Here is a 20427-nt window from a genome sequence, read left to right on the forward strand (position 1 = left end):
CTCGGCTTTCTTTTCTTCATATTCCTTTCCTGAATATGCTTGGTTAGGTTTTTTTACTGCATTTATTCAGTGGCAGCTTTTAAGCATTAGTACACAGGTGAAGAAAATGGAAACAGGCTTGTCTCTTATCACTAATAATAGGAGAGCTTGAAAAATGCTGTCAGCGTAGTCTTTTCAAAATTTGCTGAGAGCATGTCTCATCAGCAGGACACAGAGAAGTTGTAAGAGGCCACAGAACGCCCACGGAAACGGATTTTGTCTCTCTCTCTCCACAGCAGCTTTACCGAAACAACCGGCATCCACCTGCCTGCCCCCGAGGCCAAGCGCGCCGCCTCTCCCGCCCCGCCTCCCGCCTTCCTCGGGCAACGAAGCGCCCAGGGACACCGGTCACCTTCCCCCAGGCGGGCGTTCGTCCGCCCCGTCCCCCCGTTCAGCCGTAGCTACCGCCGTCCCTGACACTCGCCTCGACAGCGAACGGCCCCGAGGCCACCCCCCCCGGCTTGCTGCCAAGCCGCACCGAGCCCCGAGCCCAGCCGCCGCCACGGCCCTCTCCTTCACAGGCCGGCCCGGCTCAGCCGCCACGGAGCCCTCTCCCGAGCGACAGGCTACGGGCGGCGCTCCGGAGCTCGCACACTCTGTGCAGGTGCCCCGGGAGCGGCCCGCCCAGAGGAGCCACAGGCAGCCCCGCCGGCCCGGCCCGGCCCCGCCGCCCGCCCCGCCTCAGCCCGCCGGGCAGCCCGCAGCGCGGGAGGGGCCCCTCCTCCTGCGCATGCGCCCGCCGCGCGGCGCTGTGACGTACCCAGCGACGCCTTCCCGGCTCCGCCAATGGGCGGCCCCGCCCCCTGCCGGCGGCCGCGGAGGGGGGACCCGGATGAGGCAGCCTCGGGCGGCCGCGGCCGTTAAACGCCGGCCTGCGGGCGCGGCCCCCGCCATGGCGGCGGCGCGGTGAGGGCAGCGCGCTCGGGGCGCGGCGCGGGGCGCGGCGAGGATGCTGCTGGTCTACGTGATCTTGCTCTCGGCGCTGGCCGGCTGCTTCCTCACGCTCCTGCTCCAGCTCCTGCTCCTCTACAGGAAGAAGCCGGAGCCCCCCGGGGTGGCCGGAGCCTCCGACGGCCTCGTCTACGCCCGCGTCGCGGCCGACCACAGCCTTAGGGACTACTTGCAGGGCTCAGAGCCGGCCGGCAGCCAGGTGTCTCCGGAGCCGGCCCCTGCCCCGGGCCCGGCCTCAGCGCCGGCCGCCGCCGCGGCTCCCACCGCCGCCGCCTCCCCGGGCCCGGAGCCCAGCACCAAGCAGCCGCCGCCGCAGCAGCAGCCAGAGCCCCCTCCGGCCCCCTCCTCCCGCCAGGAGACGTGCCACTTCCTCAATGCTATCTTCCTTTTCCTCTTCAGGGAGCTCAGGGACACGGCCCTGGTGAGGAACTGGGTCACCAAGAAGATCAAGGTGGAGTTTGAGGAGCTGCTCCAGGCCAAGGTGACGGGGAAGGTGCTGGAGGGGCTCAGCCTCAGGGACGTCTCCCTCGGCAACGTCCTGCCTGTCTTCAAAGCTGTCAAGCTCATCCAGCCGGTGGCCTGCAACGATGAGGGCTGCCCTGAGGAGCTGGGCTTTGAGGTAGACCTGGAGTACAACGGTGGCTTCCACTTGGGCATCGATGCTGACCTGGTCTTTGGCAAGTCAGCCTACCTCTTCGTCAAGATCTCCCGGGTGATGGGGAAGCTGAAGCTGGTCTTCACGCGCCTGCCCTTTACTCACTGGTCCTTCTCTTTTATGGATGACCCTGTGATACTCTTTGAAGTGAAATCTCAGTTTGAAGGGAGGCCCATGCCTCAGCTCACCTCCATCATTGTGAACCAGTTCAAGAAAGTTATTAAGCGCAAGCACACCTTACCCAATTATAAAATCAGGTAAGATGTCCTGCATTGTCAGTGTTTGGGTGACGTGCCTTAGAATTGGTGTTTTGCTATTAATAGGTAGAGAGAGTTCTGTACAGTATCTTGCCTGATACCAAAAGTTTTCTGTTTATAGTGGGTGTAGAACCATTGCACAGTGAGATAGTGACATGTCCCAAACTACATATATCTAAATGGTCAAATTAGTAGGTATAAAAAGTTTGGGGATCCTGTCAGGTGTCCAACGACAGGACCATGATATCCCCCTTTGGAAAACGTAGATGAATGGCTCTGTGGACAGCATGTGGGTTTTGGGATGTCCTTAAGCTTCTGCCACTGATGAGCTGCCTGGGCAAGGCTTGTGGCTTATGCTTACCTGTAGAGGCAAGGTGGTTGTTATTTAATGTGAGAAAGGATAAAGTTCATTCTCCAGGGAATATTTTTGAGGTCCCATGATAAATGGTGTCTTCTTCCTTTGGGGTTTGCTCAATTTCTTCAATAACTGGGGGGAAATCTAAAAGTTGATAAGAGAAGTATTGCCACTGCTGTGGTAAATAAAACTTTGGGGCACCTCGCAAGGTTTTTTGGTTGTTTTTTTTTTGTGTAAGATAACATGTTTTCTTATATGGATGCATGTGCTACAGCATAAACTGCACGATATAGTGAATACAATGAAATGTTTAGTGATACTTGTGTAGCAGAAATGGCAAGTGGTGTCTTTAGTTTGATTCCACCTTAATTTCTGATGAAAAGCTATTGAATAGCTTACCACTGTACAGGTACCATGCTCACTCTCTGTCATGTCTCACCACTCTTAGGATACCATGTTTCCTTTTTCTTTTGTTTATGCTTTGTAGCTTGTATTATTGTTAAGTAAGGATTTTTGTCTTGACTTTTTTGTTTGTTTGTTTACCACATTCTTTTGCAATAAGCTTTTTCTCTGAAATTCATTGGAGATGAGTAACTGAAAATGCCTATTTGAATTTTGCAGTGCAATTAGCTCTGCAGTGATGTAATTATTAAAGCCTTTTCAGCCGGTTTTTCTGCAATTGAATTTATAAGAGTTCTCATGAAAGTGGATGTGTAAAATATCCAGGATTTGGAAGGCTCTGACAGGGCTGTAAGTAGTTTCTTCGAGTAATGTGGTGGCCCTTTCAAATTTTGAGGTGCTGAATTGCTTTCCAGCTGGGCGGCAGGGAAGCTGTCAAGAGCAAGTTTGCTTTTGTTCTCTTACTGTGTTGGAAAGAGACTGAAGCTGTAGCTGTGAAGGAGAGCTGGAAGGATAGGCTGGGATAGCACAGTTGTGGTGCAGATGAGCACTTCTGGCATACCTGGAAAGAGCAAGTAGAGCAAGTGATCTTCACACTCTCTAGACCAGTTTTTAGGGTGTCTGTGGAACCAGTGATGATGTGCTCCTCCCCTTCAGCAGATGAAGACAGACATCTTCATTTTTCCTCTGGAAGATGCATTTGGGCAGTAGGGCACACTCGTAATTTAGTTAGAGGTGATGGATTTTCTACACATTTCTCAAACTTTCTGCGCCAGGAGTAGTGGATGAGCCATGTATGAGCCACTGATACACTGAGGGGACTGGAGGGGAAAATAAAGAAAGAAGCAGAGCATAGTGTTTGGAACAGGAATGGGTAGAAGTGTGAGGACAGAAGGTAATTGGCACAGAGAACAATACAGGAAGCATGAATTATTACAGAACTAAGAAGAATGAACTGTTATTTTAAAATGTTCTCTTTAAGTTATAAGGAGTTGGGAATTTTTGAATGCTTGAGAGGGAGATAAACTATTGTATCTGGTGTTCACACTAGATAGTAGGCTGGTAGCACAGGGTGGCAAATGTTCAGTGAAACAGTATTCAGTCCTGTATATGATTATTTTGACCTTTACGTTTTATGCTATGTTCTGAATGTGTCATTCTGACCCACAGTTGTGGAGGAGGAGGGCAGCACACTAAGCTTAATGCGAATTAATGAAACTGTCTTAAGAAGGGAAGATTGGGTCACTGGTGTCCTAACTGTCTAGACCTTTGCTTTAAAGCTTCAGTTGGGAGCACAGATGCCTGCATGGGAACCTTCAGCTGTCCACAGTTGCCCAAGGTTTTGTGGAACACAGACTGAAAGCTCTTTTTCTCCACTAACACGTCTCAGATGAGTTTTATGCAGGTAGATCCCTAGACAGCAAAACTTGGTAACAGCTGAGCAATAACAATAACAATCACTCTTACGTGATGGCATAGTTAAGAATTGAGATGTTATCATTTAGATGGTATAGAGAGCTGGTTTGGGAAATCAAGCCCCCTGCTGATAAGATGCAAAAGTTGGTATTCTTAATAGAAATTATAAGAATGCATTGTTTTGGAATTGTGGTATGTTAATATATTCCTTAGCAAAGAATGTACAGGAAGAAGTCAGGAGGGTTTCACAACTGCTTAATAACCTGTTACCTTGCTTAAAGCGTAGCAATTTCTCATCTCCAGGGAATGTGCTTATCCTCTCCCCACTTTTTCCTATGGCTTATATGCCTTGTGTTTAAGTACATAGTCAGTATTTGCTTTTGTGTGTTGTTCAAAACCTTTTTGATGTCTCCCTACTTTTGCTCAAGTAACTTTGTAAATAAATCTTTGAATAGCTTAATTACAACCTTGTGAACAAAAGCACTTGGTGTGAGAGTTTTATTTTCAGCTGGTTAAAAGGGGTACTTTGTTACCCTACTAGCTTCCAGATTTAAGCCTACAAAGGAGTTTTATCTTGTTTCCAGATGCTAAGTAGCATTAAAAATTAAAATGTGCCATTTTCTTTGTCTGTGTATTAGGCAACTTGTAGAGGTTATTACTTGTTAGAAAATAGCATAAGAAGAGAACTTTTGCCCATAGCTGGTTCTGAACATCCTATAACTAAGTTTGTGTAAAGCAGATCCCTGCCCGCCCCTTGTTGTTTAATTGTAAAATACTGTATTAAAAAAGTCTTGTATCTTCACGTACACTATCTGTTAGTACAGCCAGATTACTACACATACTTTTGTATTCTTTCCAGTCATGTATAATTCTATGCAGCAAAGCAGTGATTAGTGAGATCATCTTCCGTATCATCTATTGCTAGGAGTGACTTTGTGCGATGTGTGTAACTGTAGCTTGAAAGTGGAAGGTGTCTTGCATTCCTGATGCACTCTTAAGTCTCTTATGAGGAGAGGCAATGTAGACTAGTAAGTGCATTTTGAAGTTTGCCTAGCATTTTATGTACAGTTTTCTTCATAAAGGCAATTGTCTACTAATTGAAAAAGGAGGGATGCACTCTGTCTAAACAAATAAGTAGTAATTTGTGTTTTATTCTAAAAGTGTGTAAACTCTTTTCTTCAGCTCTTTGAGAAATGTGTTTGCAGCTGGCAAAACACCCTATTTTGAAGCCGCTCTGCCATTGAATGGTGATTGCTGTCTCGCATAGTAGAAATTCAGTGAATGATAAGCTTTTTTGGTTTAAGTCATTGTTAGTAAAGGATTTGTGCAATTCAATCAATAGTAGCAAGAGTTACTACTGTTTTATAGTTAACTTTAATCTTAATGTATTTGTTGTTGCTTTGTAATAGAAATGCAGACAGCTTTTCTGAAGACATTGTGGTCTGTCAGAGAAGTTTCTTCCTCAGTTGTGGGGAAGATCTAAAGTGGCAGGGGGTTTTTTTTGTTTTTTTTTTTGTTTGTTTTTGTTTTTTTGGGTTTTTTTGGTTTTTTTTCTTCTCTAGTATACGTGAGTTCTGGTGTACTCTTGAGAAACTAGGTAACTGTCAGTCAGGACTTTTTTATAACTAGCCCTAACCTCAGTTAAGTCATGAAGAACTGTAGGCTTCATTTATCTGGCTCTAAGTACTTCATAACTCTTATTTTGACTTGAATGAGTTGTTTAAATACTTTTTCTTTAGTTCTAATGCAGGTTGGCCCAGGTACGGAGCTTGAGAATGAGCATGGAAAGCCTAGACTTACCTATTGGTTAGTTATGATGTCAACTATTGGTGTTCTGCAGGGCAGCTACTGACCCACCAGCTGTGTTTTGCTGTCCTGAAATCTCTCCTGCTGGCACACTCAGGAACCATAGGCGGTCAGTTTTGCCCATCAGCATAGCTTGACTTGAGACTGTATTTTTCATGTAAGTTTCATTTACTAGAGCAGGATGGTAGATGCTAATTAGCAGCACAGACTGGAGTTTATCTAGCAGCCTGAATCCAGCCTTCGGTTTTTCATTGTGTCCACTCAAACAGTTCTTTAAAAGGAGTGCTATAGACACTATGTTGGTTTTAACTTTCTATATTGTGTCCTTTTAATAGTAGGATAAAGTGGTTAACACTAAGCTGTAGTTAGCGGCATTGGCTTAGCGTGTTTAGTATTCAAAAACACACAGTAAGGACTGTTTCGGATGTCTGTCTCCTTGCTTGCTTGTGCTGTTGCAGTGGTCGTTGGTTCATGTCTGTTAGCTCTCTAATGAGCTGTACCTTGATCATTAGCCTATTGGTAAGTTGCTTATTGGTCTCAACCTTGATATTCAACTGCATCATGTCAATTATATAGGTACACTAAATATGCTGTATTTTCTAGCCTATTTTTAACGGTCAGCTGTAGTTGTGGTGTTTTGAACAGATCCTGATCTTGCTTTGCATAGGTTTTGGAGAGCTTTGTTTTTTGGGCTTTTGCTAGACAATAAAAATACACTTTGCCATAATGAAGATACAGAGCCCTCTGTGCCTATGTAAAGGGTGAAATGGAAGTACTTGCAGTCTAGTCTCCTTCCAGAATTTAATTTCCCAGCGTTTTGTAATCAATGATGTAAAAAATCTGATAGCTGCTGGGTTTTTTTTCTAAATTTAAGGTCTTGCAAGTTCATTCGTTTAGATTCTAAGCAGATTAGGTGTTGCCTAAGTAGTGAGTCAGTTCTGTATATTTTAAGAACACTTAGTTTCTCAGTTTGTTACATTTAAAAAAGCTAATATTTTGTATTGATACTAGGCTGTTTGAGAAATTATACTTTGTTTCATTTTAATACATACTACTACAGAGTGGAATCATTTTTCTTCAGGAGTAGTCTCACGAAGAATTACTTCTAACATTTCTGTATCAGATATTTAAATGACATCCTGAGCTCCCTTCCAACAAGAATTATCCTTGGAACTGATAATTCGTAATATAGTTAGTCATGTTAAATAGTTTTATGCTTTATTTGGAAGCTGAGGCTATATTGAATTTCACTGGGAAGAACCATTAGACAAGTCAATTCTAATTTACCATTATAGAATGCAATTTGAGAGTTACATAGCAGTTTCTTTTTTTTTTTTTTTTTTTTTTTTTTTGGCAAAACTTAGGCTGGGAAGTAATGTAAGTAACTATTGATTTGAAGCGTGTTTTATTATAGAAATGACTTCATAATATGGTAGTAGAGGTATTGGAAAAAGCATAAAATTTAAGAAAGTATATATTATTCATATGATGAGGTTATACTCAGAAATAATTGTCATGTTTGGGACTGTGAGCATTTCTTACTTTCAGAAATCAGCAGCCAGTAGATCCTACATTCTCTACAGCTTCTGCAAAGGGAAAGGGTACGAAGATTCTGTTCCTGAGTGGATTTCTCCCATAGTTGTGATGTGAATCTCCTACTAGTTACATCTGTAAGGCACTCCTGTTTGAAGTTCTTATTCCTGTTGCTTTTGAAAAAAAAAGAGGAGGCTTTTATTTGCAATTTCTTTTTTTTAATGTCATGCCGATTCTAAGTGCAAAAATAATCTAGTATACAGATAAATTAAAAAAAACACAAAACAACACCAAACCAGGATCTGAGTCTTTCTGCTGTGCAAAATTTGATAGTAAACCAGCACTGTGTTACTTGAGAGTTTTCAGGCTGTTCCACAAGTAACGCTCTGAATGATGCCAGCACAAAGACTTGTTCCACTAATGGCAAAGTGGCAATAATTGGAATCAGTGGATCTGTCCATAGACAGTAATTTCATGCTTGGAAGATTATCTTTGTAGTGCATGGACAAGTAGTTCTTATTCGTACAGGAGTTGGATAAATGGATCTGTAGGCAACCTGACACACAGTAAACCATACCAAACCTTGGAACATTAAATTATTTCATTTTTTTCAAGGGTGCTATATGTGTAAAAGGAAGCTTTTTGTAGTGCAGAGCTTTTTACTGTCTTTATTTTGGGAGTGCTCAGTCTCAGACGTACGTTTTGTCTGGGTGGTCACTACATACGTGTTTCTTCAGATAAATGTTATCATTCAGATAAATGGAAGTATGGGGTATAAAGTATGTAAATATCCTTATGTAGATGTCAAGTTTTAAACCTATTGGTTCTAGAAGTTTTGAAACCTTTTAGTCTTCTTCCCCAGCTCCAGCGCTTTGTGGGCTTTCACACTGTGACAGTCTAATTCTGAAAGAATGCTGGTTTGAAACTTGTTCATTACAAAGTCAGATTTAATGAATGACCAGCTACATATTGGACATTTCCCAATATATGTGGCATTATTTTCAGGTTAAGAAGTGAGCCTTTTCCTGTCATTAGTCAACAAGTGTTACATTTTCTTTTCTTATCTGCAAGGGTGAGGAACTAACATGGCCCTGACTTGAGATGGATTAGAGAAGAAACTGGAAGACCAGAGGTATAGTTGGGGACAAAACCCCCCCAAAATATCAGTTGAAGGGAGAGGTGGACAAAGACCTAAAAATAAGTTTTGATGATTGCTGGTTTTGTTTGCTGCAGATAGCAATACAATAAGCATTAAGGTTAATTGGTCTGACAGGAAAGTACCTTGAACTTCTCTTACTTGAAACAGTATTTAAAAGATTCTTTGTGCAATAATAATGAAAATTACCTCATTTAACACCTTTGATGTTTTGTATTTGAAAATTTCTTGATCAGAGTCCTGCAGTGAACTTCTTTCATGTGGATAGTGAATGAAGGCTCTGAAATGATTTATTTAGTACTTCATGGCATTTTGCATGCACTGGCATTGATATTTCACATTTCTGTTCATCTGAACTCTGATCTTGAACATTTAAGCTGATCCGTCTGTTCAGTGGGAACAAATACTTTTTTTTATTCAGTTGTCATAATTTGTATAGTTTTCAATTCTTTTAAATAAAATATGAAATAAGCAGTAGTACTCTTTAGTTTTTGAATGGTAACTTATTTAAAAGTAAATACAGGGCACATAGGACTTAATCACACTACCAAACTAGGCATCTAACAAATGTCTTGTTTGGCTCTGAGCCTGTCTGTTGGAGCAGGTAGGTGTGTTCAAGCACTAGAGTTAGGCTATTCTGAATCCCCTTCTGCAGGCTGTATTATGATTTTTGCGTTTTTGTGGATAGATAGTGTGACTAATGTTCCCTACCTGTCACACAAAACAACACTGGATTTTCCTTGAAGGAGGTTACTTCAAGGCACAGAGGCATAGAATTTACCCGTAAAGTGGTAACTAATACATTTCTCAGTAGCTCATTTGATATCAGAATGTATGAATCTCTTGTAGAGCCGACTTTAACTATTTCACATGCTTAATATATATAATCTTTTTATTAGCAAATGATGCTTGATCAAAAGCTCTTAAATAAGCAGCCTGGGTAAGGACAGTAGGTTTCAGTAGTCAGTGTGGTAGAACAGTGGGGTGCTTCAGTGGTGGTGAAGCTTAGTCTCAGGCTGCTGATTTAACTATTGGAGCTAGTCCTTTCATGTTACTGGGTTTCTATGGGAAACTGCTTATTCTGCATTCCTGCAGAGATTGCTTGAAGTCACCAGATATGCTCCTGTGTTTACAGTTTGTGTTCACACTTGTTTGATTTGAAACTTTTCAACATTTGGTTATTCTTGGTGTTATTGTTGTTTAGAGAATAGTAAAAGACTTTCAATTTAAACTTCTATGATTAATAAGCTTTATTGTCTAAAGTGAGTATGGAGAGAATGTTACATACCTATGTGGTTTGTTAATTTAATCGATAACTTGTACCAGCCCAGTCTGCTAAAATCCATTAATTGTGGAACTACGAAAACCTTTGCATGACAATCTCAAACTGTGCTTTTGTCCAGAAGAAAGCAATGATCCTGTATTATAAATGTTAGCTGGGAACAATTAGGTTTTTGAGCAGGTTCCATTCTGTGTGATGTACAAATAACAATATTTTATGCAATTAAGAAAAAAATGCTTTTCTGAAAGTCTTTGTTTTGATTTTCTAGAGTTGAAAAGAGCTTGTTTGTAACAGTGGATAAATTCTCATTTTGGAAATCAGCGTGGATGCCAGTTTGTGTGAAGGAGATTTGGGAGTAATTATTTTATAAACATTTATCAGGTTAATTGTGACATAATACACTGAACACAGAATTTATAGAGTAGTTTCTGCTGCAGTCATTGAGCTTTTGGTTAAACTAAAGAATTTACTGCTTGGAATGGTGCTCATCTTAGTTGAGAAACACGAGTAAGATCCGCAAGTTTTGGAAGCTTTTTCCTGTTGTTAATTACCTTCCCTGTTTAACTATTAACAATTACAGTTGTGTCACAAGCCAGTCAAATCTAGGCTAGAATTCATACCTCCAAGATGTTCAGTGATCCCAGGCAGCATATCTAGTAAAGTAGTGAAAAAAAATCTGCAATGAAGACTTCAGTTGACAGATAGGTTTGTGTTGCAAAAGTTCCTACAGCACAAAGTGCGCAGCCAACAGTGGAATGGTTGTGTATGCGGTGGCCTGGATGTGGCTGCTCCTGAATTGCTTTACCCAGCAAGCTGGGTATATGCTGTGTTGGCTTTGATAGCTCAGACTTCTGCATCACACCTGCCCAAAGCCATTTAGGTGCATCTGCTTCCCTAAGCACTCTCCCTTCTGGAAAGACTCTTACTCCTGTGGAGCCCGGTCTGGGTTAATAAGCTCTCTCAGGACTTGGGAGCGCACCTCTGTTTGCTGCAGGACCCAGCTGGAGCCCAGCAGCATTTTAGACCTGTCTGTGGCCATATATAGCTATAAGAACTGCCAAGGAGGTGCTAGGTATAGCAGAAAAGAAAAGGAAGAGGGGAAAAACCTCATTTTTTTGTGAGATGAAAGGTAGAAATTGTTTTCTCTGGGTTGGGCTCTGGAGAGCTACTTTGTGATTTTTTTCCTCACCAGCTGTTGTAATTCATTTGAGCCTCAAAACTAAATGGGAACAATTTACCTTTATAATTTCTTAATTCCCTTGTTAGTTTGCAGCTATGCTGTAGTTCAGCAGAACGGTCTGCGAGAAGCAATGCAAGCAGCCCTTTCCATTAAAGCTATTTCGTGTAATGGGAAATACAGGGATTCTGCCACAGCAATTCAGTCTTCACATTTTTGAAAACTTAACCAGATGTCATAAAAATCTGTCTGCAATAAAGAGTGTATTACAGAGATCAGCTGATGATGGAGCTAATCAGACTGTTACACACATGCAAAGACGGTAATTGATTGCCAGATATGACTAGCATAGAATTAAATTAGGGTAATCATTTGGAAATACTTTTTGTCCCTGTAAGTTTTACTCTAACTTAACACAAAATTGCTACAATTTGAGCTGTAAATTAACAAAATTATTGCTTAATTTCTGTCCAATATTTTAAAACTGTCTGTGGATATCTAATGGAAATCATAATACTTACATACTTTGTTCCTGACTTAACTTAGTCTTAATTCTAAGCTTCAGTATATTTTCCTGTATCAGTTTTAATGTCAACATAGTTATGAAAAATGCCCATTCAGAAGGAAATGTGTACAAATATTAGTCTGCTTGTGAGATGACATTAAGTACAAGATTATGTGCTGTTTCCCAGTGTCACTGAAATGAAGATACTTATTCTTAAAATAACTAATACCACATATGTAAAATACTTTAAATGATGCTAAACCCTTTGAGAAATATCCTGTCAAATAAATTTTTTATATAGTATTTTATATGTAAGCCTCTGTGTAGTAAGAATTAAAATGGATGCTTACATGAGTGTCACTTTGTGTAGTAAATTACTTAAACTATTGTTGCTCTTTGCTTGAGCTAAAATAGGAAGAGTAGAAATTGAAGCTCGTACTCTTGCAGTGACATGGTAGAAGGCTTCTTGGTGGTGTTTGAATCACCACTGTGAATGGTCTGCCTTTGGTGAATAATTCCTAAGTAATTAAACAGTGGGAATGATGCAGTGTAACTCTGAAAACTTCAACAGTTTGTATGTATTTATTTTTTTAAGAATAACTCTGCATGTTTGCTAACAAAACTTAATGCAGTATGGTAGAATAAACAAAACAAATTCTAATGTTGCCAAGCAAAAAGCCCAGTGGATTACAAGGGGAGGTGGGGTGGGAACAGCAATGTTAGTCAGTGGTATTGTTTTAAAACAATACTACAAAAACTCAGATTTCTATTTTTTTTTCCTCCCCCCTGTTCCTCTGAAAGAAGGGCAAATTAGAGAAAATACCCAAATTCGTTATGGGGGTGGTGGGAGAAGATTATGGTAATTTGAGCAGCTGTTTCTTTCACATCTAACCACAAGTCCAGACTGTAATTTGCCATCAGTGATGCAGGATTTGCAAGTGCAGGAATCCTTCCTGCTAATTAATCTTGCAAGCCCCTGCTGTATTTGACTGTCGAGAGTGGTGCCACAGGTCACATCCATACTGAGCTTCTGTGGTATTTGATCCAGTTTGTTTACAGTACAAGCCCATTAATAAGTTGCTGTGACTCACAAACGGTGACACCTTTGCTTGGGGGACAGTTGGAAAATATATGCCACAGTGTTTCCCCCGGTTCTCATCAGTGCCCTCCCCACCACTGCAGTCTGAATAGCTGAGCTGTCTGAAAAACAGATCCTAAATTACTTCTGCTTACAATTTTAAGGTGAACTGTCATCTCAGCTTTGATAATGGTACTACTAATCCTGTGCTGGACTAGCTCCACCTCTTTGGAAGCGTGTGAATTGGACCATCTTCTGTCTTCTCAGAAGGACCAGATAAATGTAGATTGAGGAGCTTTGTGGTTCGAACATTTTTACACCTGACTGGAGGAGTGAAGATAAACCTTGGAAAGCTATCATATCTAGAATTTAGAACAGATACAAATGTTTTTTCACTTTTGGTTTACAGATGTCAGAGACTTGTTTTCAGTAGTGAGACAGTAATTTTCTGTCTAAGCAGTCTAAGGATGTCATGAGTGTTCATATGGACATAAGCTAGGGTTTAGAGCAGAGGATTAAAACTTTTGAGTTCAATGAATGAGTAGTGTACAGAGCTTACATTTTTATTAGAAAATCAACATTATTTTCCTCTGATCAGGACTGTAGAGAGACTTGAGACCTCTTTATGGGAGAGTATATTGCTGAAGTGAGAAAAAGCTAGCATTTTGCTAACATCAGTTACTGGAACCAATCTCTAATCCAGCTGGCTAAAGGTAGATTTTTGAGGTGGCTTGGGTTTATTTGTTTGGGGTTTTGGTGTTTTTTCTCTTTGAATGCCTAAAAGTTGAACCCTACCTGCTTTTCTTTGAGCTTTATGGAACAAGAGCATATTCTGCACCTTGTCTCATTTGGAGCAGAGCCATGACGATTTAGGCTTTCTGGATAGGCAGGGAAGTTTTGTCTTCATCCTGTCTGAGACTGATATATAGTAGGATTTTGATCTCTCTTTCAATTTGAACCAGCAGTTGGCTTTAGCTAGGTCACATACAATATAAAAAAAAAACAGCCCACAAAAAAAAAAAAAGCCAAAACACATGAAAATTCGGAGATCAAAAAGGCATTGGCTGCACTAAGTTAACCAAGCTATTTCAGTACTTATGGAATTTGGAATTAGGGAAACTAGTATTCTTGAAATGCAAAGAAGTCTGTGCATGGTCAAATGGATGTTGTTTGTGCTCATAAGAAAGTAGTTTTGATAAGCCTGATTCAAGATTTTTTTTACCTGTGGCTATTTTGATACTGGCAGCAAGGGCAAATCTTTAAGACTTTCCTAGCTGTATTTACAATTACTTTTGTCATATAAGCAGGGAAAAAAATACTATCTTTTTGGAAGGAGCTACATTTGTTTTTTTTATTTGTTCCTGTAGAATGGGTCTTAAAATTGTACAAGTGTTTGTCTTGAGTGTCTGGTTCAAGAGATGTTTCAGAGGTGCTGATTTCACCCTAAGAAAGAAGACTGTAGTTTAAGAATCTGGAAATATGTGAAACTTCTTTGAAGAAAAAACCCAAATAATAAAATCCTTGCGCTTTTTTGAGGTCTTGATTTAAAAAGTGACTGTTCATATATTAAGAACTTATGTGTACGAGCCTCCCACATGCCTGTGGCAGAATATCCTGTAATGCAGTGGGTGGAGTACTAGAACTGATCTGCAGTTTTCCATAGCGTTTCCTAGAAAATAAATCTACTCTCTTATTGCAATGTTTTTCAGGTTGTTTGTAAGCCAGATTTTCGTGGATATGTGTAAAGCTGAAATCAGTAGATTTCTATAGTGAATAAGAGTATAGTTTGAATTATGAAACTTGCCTGAATATGTATACTGACACAGTTCTACAGCTTTGTTCCTTGTGAAGTCAGTGGAAGCTGGAGAATTGCTTTAGCAAAACCTATTGTGGCAGTAGTTTTCTTTTTAAGGCACTCTTTTTACAAAAAAAAAAAAAAGTACCGATTTCTTTCACAATAAAGATGAGTTCCATTTTTGTATCTTAATGTGAAGAATGAAGATTGCATTATAATACCTAAAGCTAAAAATATTAAACGTTAGCTGATAAATACTTTTAAAATCTTACTAATGTGGTCATACCTTTTTAGGAGTGGATTGTAATATTTTAGACTTTTTGTGGAAGTAAACTTCATCTTAAATACACAGAATATAAGAGTAGAGGACTTTTCTATGACTTAAAATATCTGCTGTCAATCACTCTTTTTGAAATATACACTCTTTACAAGTGCTTGGCTTGTATTTCTGTGAATCTGATTATAAAGGAAATCTAAAAATGACTGAATTCCGTTCTATAGTTGAACCTTTTGAGTACTCCCAAAACTGAAAATAAATTCAGCGGTTACTTCTTCAAAAATACTTTAGATACTAGAATCTTCAGATACAGTAGCATTTACAAAAGTAAACTGATGGTTTACTAAATGCAGTCTGACTTCAGATTTGGCTTAATTTTTGCTTAAAGTGGTAAACAAAATTAGCAATGCTAAAGAGATTTGCATTTTTAGCTGTTGGGCTCTTCTGAGATTTAAGGTCTCTGTGCCTTGTTTATTAAGATTTAATGCCCAATTAATATAACACGATTAAAAAATTTATAAACCTGACAATATTTAATCTTTATGGCAGTAGATTAGTGCTGGAATTCATATAATACAAGTGATTAATCTAGTCTTAAACAGATAGCCACTAATTTTTACACCACTGTTTTAGATACCAATCTTCCTTTATAAAACCAGAGAATAATTTAAAACTTTTCTCAGAACTTATTCTAGAGAAGTGTTCTTGCTCCTTGGCAAAAGCTCTGCAAAATCCTAGGCTCCTGCATTTAGAAATGAAGCTGTAAGTCTTTGTGCTTCTTCAAGTATGAGATGGAGTACTGAGAGCTTTTGAAGTTTGTGCCTGTCTGTGTTTAGCTCTTCAACAAATTTGGGGGTTTTTTTTGGTTTTTACACTCATTCTGGATATTCTTAACTGCTGCAATGAACAGAAACATGTAAGCGCATGGTTATCTTTGGCCAGGTAAATTGATTTTTCTTCCCCACTAAATAGAGTTCCTCATGCAACTAAAAATGTTGTAGTTAAGTAGGTAGTGGTGGGAGCTGTTAATTTAGGTAATAGGTTAATTTAACTTCTGTCCTCTTCTCTGTTAAAATTTGGCTAAAGGACCACAAAACAGTCATCACAGAACAGTGAATACAATATAATAGGAATATAGGTCAGACATTTCTAAAACTAAACGACTGAACTGCAGTCTTGTTCCAAGTAGGTGAGTTCCTCCCCCATAGAAGTGGTAACGGGAAGGAAGAATAGCATTATTCAGGCACTGAAAACACCCAAAATGAAGGGAAGAAAATTGATTTGTTTGGTGTGTTTTCGTTTGTGTTGGTTTTTTTTTTTTTTTTTAGATGCAGTTTTGATCTGGACTTTGAGTGAGGTAATGATGAGATGAGAGCAAATGAGCCACCGAAGTGGCTCGTGAGTCGTAGCATGAATAGGGTGTAGAAGTCTTTTATGTGAAGGAGACATACTGACTCTGTGCAGTGTCTGGAAACATTTTTGTTGTGCTTTTTATGTGTAAGAGCTCAGTATTAAGCTATTTTAGAGTATAACTTTAATCCTGTGTATTAATTGACTATCTTAATTATCTTTCAGTGTAGTCATCTGACCTAATTCCTCATGTGAAATTACTTTTTTTTTTTTTTTTGTATTTGTGTCTTGTGGTATTTCTTGAGAAACACTTTTGCTACTTAACAGCTTTTTAAATATTGTTTTTATAGTTTTTTTTTTTCACTTGCTAAAATTTCACATGAAGTTTGTTGAATATTCCTCTTCATATTATTAAGTTAAAATGTTCAGTTTTAACTATAATTTTCTCTAAGTGTGCTATCTGAATTTTAGATTTCTGGACAAATAAGATGAAAAATTCTAGTGGCGAGACTGGTAACTTAAAAATTAATTGAAAACACACTATAAGCATCTAACATAAGGCACTTCTAAAGACCACTTTTTTTTTTAATACCATGCCATATCCAAGCAGGGTTTTGGGGCAGGGGGTGTAAGGTGTCTGTTTTCTTGTATAGCAATGATGTTCCTTTGGAAAAGATGAAACGTTTACAAAGGCTTAACAAATACAGTTTAAAGACAGTAATATCTGTCCCGCACAGAATCTGCCTTTAATTTTGATAGTTGTTTGGTATCATTTCACAGGTTTGGAATTGCAAAGGAAGCTTTTGGATATATGGATTGAGTTGGTATAATCCTGCATTGCAGCTTAAGATCCTGTGACATGAACATGAATTTTGGTCTTTTGACCTTGCTGAATGAAAGGAGATGGCAGCATTAGACCCCACTTGAAAGGTGTCTAATATAGGTCCAATGAAAATCTGGCTTGGAGAACCTAACAGCTCAGCAGTGTTTAGAAAGACACCATATTTCTTTTAAGTACCTTTTTAGTAACACTTTCTCAACTGTTGTACTGTCAGGAGCAGCTCCTCAATATCCCCACATCATTGCCCTGGCTTAAAATCTTTTTCTCAGGCTGTAGCAGGGTGAGTGGACCCACTGCAAAGCAGTTGTTCTCCACTGGTGGAGGCCCACTAACTTTTTTGGTTCCCAGCTGAAGTTAAGAAAGGTAGCTGAGAATAGTGGGTGAGTGTTTAAAGAGCTAGACTGCCAAATAGAAACCACATTTATTTTTTTTTCTTGTTCAGGGTTTCCAAAGTGAGAGCCCTGGATTCACAAGAGCAACCTACCAGAACTGGCCAGATCCTGGGATGGCTCTTGTGATGAGGGCAGAGACCAGTGGAGATTAACTGAGGGATTAAGTTTGCTCTCAAGGTTTCTTTGTTGACTTTGTGAATAGAGGCTTACTGGTAGGCTACACGATCTTTTCTTTCTTCATCAGTGTCATGAATTTCTCTAAGCCATTTATTGGTGGACTTTGCTTTTTGAAGATGGACTAAACAGAGGGTAACAAAATACACTCTTAAAGCTATTACAGAAGTTGCAGCAATGTTATTTATACAATATTTACAATAAAGTTCTACATTATAATGATGAACCCAAGATGATAGGATACTTATCTCTCCTTTACGTAGGAAAGTTTGGGACAGGAAGATTCTGAATCATCAAAGGTACCATAGTCTGCAGAGCTTGGGAATAGAGTTTGAATCTCATTCACTGAATTGTGTTGTTGGCACTATTAGGTAAAAGCCTACTTTTGGTACTTTAATATGATGAAATACAGTCCTGCTTTCATACTAAAAGTGTGTTTTATTGTCCCTACTGTAAATACTTCACGATTCCATTTTGTCTAGCAACATGATTGTTTTCAAGCAGGAAAATCAGACATTGCAGAGGTGGGGAGTCTGGCTCTCCGCAGAGCAGAGAACATCCATCACTGTTCTGCAGCACTCTGCTAGACTGAACAGAACTGCAGCAGCGGTAGCTCTAAGAATGCAGTTCTCAGAGTGCTGTTTGTTATTGGTGACTGTGTTTGTTTAAAAGATAGGGTAGCTCATAGGCTTTCCCTGCCACAGGGAGGAAGATGGTAGAACCTGTGATGCCTGACTTGGTTATGTCTGTGGATTGCACGTTGCCTGTATGTGGGTTTAGAACACAAGGGAACAGAGTCTCGCCATGTTACCAGCTGTTGCCATCTGAGCCTGTATTAATTCACCAGTTCCTGGTGGAAAAGTCTTTCCAAATAAATTTGGGTTATCTTGTACTTAAGTAGTCTGTCAACAGTTCACTTACCTAATAGGTAATTAAAATCTGCTTGAAATAGTAATTTGTGGGATGTTCAATTTTGGAAATGTACAAACTTAGTAAATTACCTTAAATAGATAAGTGCTGTGTTAAAAAATTAGAAAGCTTCAGAGCAGCACTTAAATATTAAAAATGCATTTACCGTGGGATATTTAGCTCTTTGTATATTGCTAATGCCAATGGAAACAGGTAACACGTTAAGTTTTTTGCTAAGGATTTTGCAAATGAGTTGCAGTGATAAGAATTTGAACATAAGTGCTTGTAAATTAAAAATTATGTTGAGACTGCTTTTTAATCCCATATTTGTAGAAAATTTAACTAGTGCAGCACGAAGTCCAGCATACACTCTTAAGTGCTTTGCATATTCTTGTCTATAACTACATCAGTATTTTGGATTTTTTCCTCTTTTATTCATTGTTGTATTAATTAAAAAGTCTGTTTTGAAAATAGAATTCAAAATTATAGTAAACATTGTCTTCACCAAGACAAACAGCTTGTCTGAGGATTATCTCATCATTCTGTGCTGCAGCAAAAAATTGCAGTGTGTGTTGTACTTACGACTTTGTTCCGAAGTCTTGAGAGATGAAACTTGTTTTGGGTATGTAGGTAGATATTCCAATAAGGATGCAGACGTATCTTAGTCTTGTTATTTTGCTTTTTTTTTTTCCTTTCTTATTTTCAGTGTTGAAAATAATTTGTCCAGGTTTGTTTTTTGTTAAATAGCCTGCAGGCTGTTTTATGGTGTACATATATGGGAAAGACCTTATCAATACCAACACTTCTAAGCCTGGCATTTGCAGAAATTCAAAGAGATGATGGCAACCTATTGGATCTTCTCTCTTTGCCTGTTCTTGCCTCCCAGAAATACTGAAACAGTAGCTCACTGAGGCTTCTGATGGTGGTCATTAGTTTGAGGTTCCTGTGGAAGACTATATTTTTTTTTTTAAAATAGATTTTGAGAGAAGGTATATGGGTAGCTGCTGGTATTAATTGAGAAGTTGTGTATTTGTGCTGAAAAAAACCCAAACCTGCAAGTACTTTTTAATTCAGAATTTGGCATTATTTTCCAGTGTGCTTGCCTAACTCATTTTTGCCTAACAAAATCTGAGCTAAATCTGTACTCTGAGGTGGTAAAATAATTCCTGAAAGGAACAGAGTACCCTCGCTTGTGCTTAAAGTGAGGAACACATGGGGTGGTGTGCACTGTGATGGCAGTAAGTCTTGGGGAGTGAAGACAGTGGGTTGTCTTGGTGCTATTTTCCCCACCCTTGTGATGCTTACTATTTCTTTAATAATTCAAGAAATATAAAGGAAAATTAAGAGTAAAATATCAGACCAGATAGTATATGCAAAAGGCATATTTTGAGTTGGTTGTTCATGGTATACTCATAAGCCTAAACCATGGCCAGTGTGACTTAAAAGCTTCATATTTCTCATATACAGATATAAAAAAAATAAAAAAAATGAAGTATTCAAAATTGATTCTTTATTTTTTTTTAACTTGACCAATATCAAAACAGTTTCCTTCCTGAAGGAGTTAATGAGGGAGAAACTTGGAACCAAATGAAAGTTAGAAGTTGAATTGGATTTCAGGAAAATGGCTGGCGTGTTGAGTTGTATTTATTCACAAGGAGAACAAAAGAAATGTCTTTCTCATGGCTCTGTACGAGGCTGGTGCTCATACAGAAACGAAGTGTCTTGAATCAGAGTGTTGAGCTCCCTCCCAGAGAGTGTGCTGACAGTTAAAGGGCACTTAATTATTTATTTGAATTTCTGAAACTCTTCAGTTCAGGTCCATGTGACTGTTTCCTGAACATATTGCGATCTCCGAATGTGACAAGCAGATGCCTCTGAGCAAACAGTACTTATGAAAGACTTCTTTCTCATGAAATGGCAGATACATCCTGCAGGCAGTGGTGCTCGTGTCCTGCTGTTTCTGAGTCTTCTCAACAGAAATAGTCATTGGGAGGCCGTGTCAGTAACGGAGCATGGAAACCAAGGCACAGGGCAGTGCTTGGAAATGACAGCAATACAGGAAAACAGAAATAAGGAATAC

The 20427-nt window shown here is 39.5% G+C and overlaps 1 protein-coding gene across 1 annotated transcript in view; it reads left to right on the forward strand.

The window, feature by feature from the left end:
- The first annotated feature begins 832 nt into the window (after positions 1 to 832).
- Positions 833 to 20427, forward strand: part of PDZD8 (PDZ domain containing 8) — a 59442-nt gene continuing 39847 nt past the window's right edge. Inside the window, exon 1 of the mRNA XM_005443897.4 lies at positions 833 to 1902. Coding sequence (XP_005443954.2) covers positions 989 to 1902 — 914 coding nt within the window. The 5' untranslated portion in view covers positions 833 to 988. The remainder of the gene's footprint in view (positions 1903 to 20427) is intronic.

The sequence above is a fragment of the Falco cherrug genome, chromosome 9, assembly GCF_023634085.1.
Source record: "Falco cherrug isolate bFalChe1 chromosome 9, bFalChe1.pri, whole genome shotgun sequence".
NCBI lineage: Eukaryota > Metazoa > Chordata > Aves > Falconiformes > Falconidae > Falco > Falco cherrug.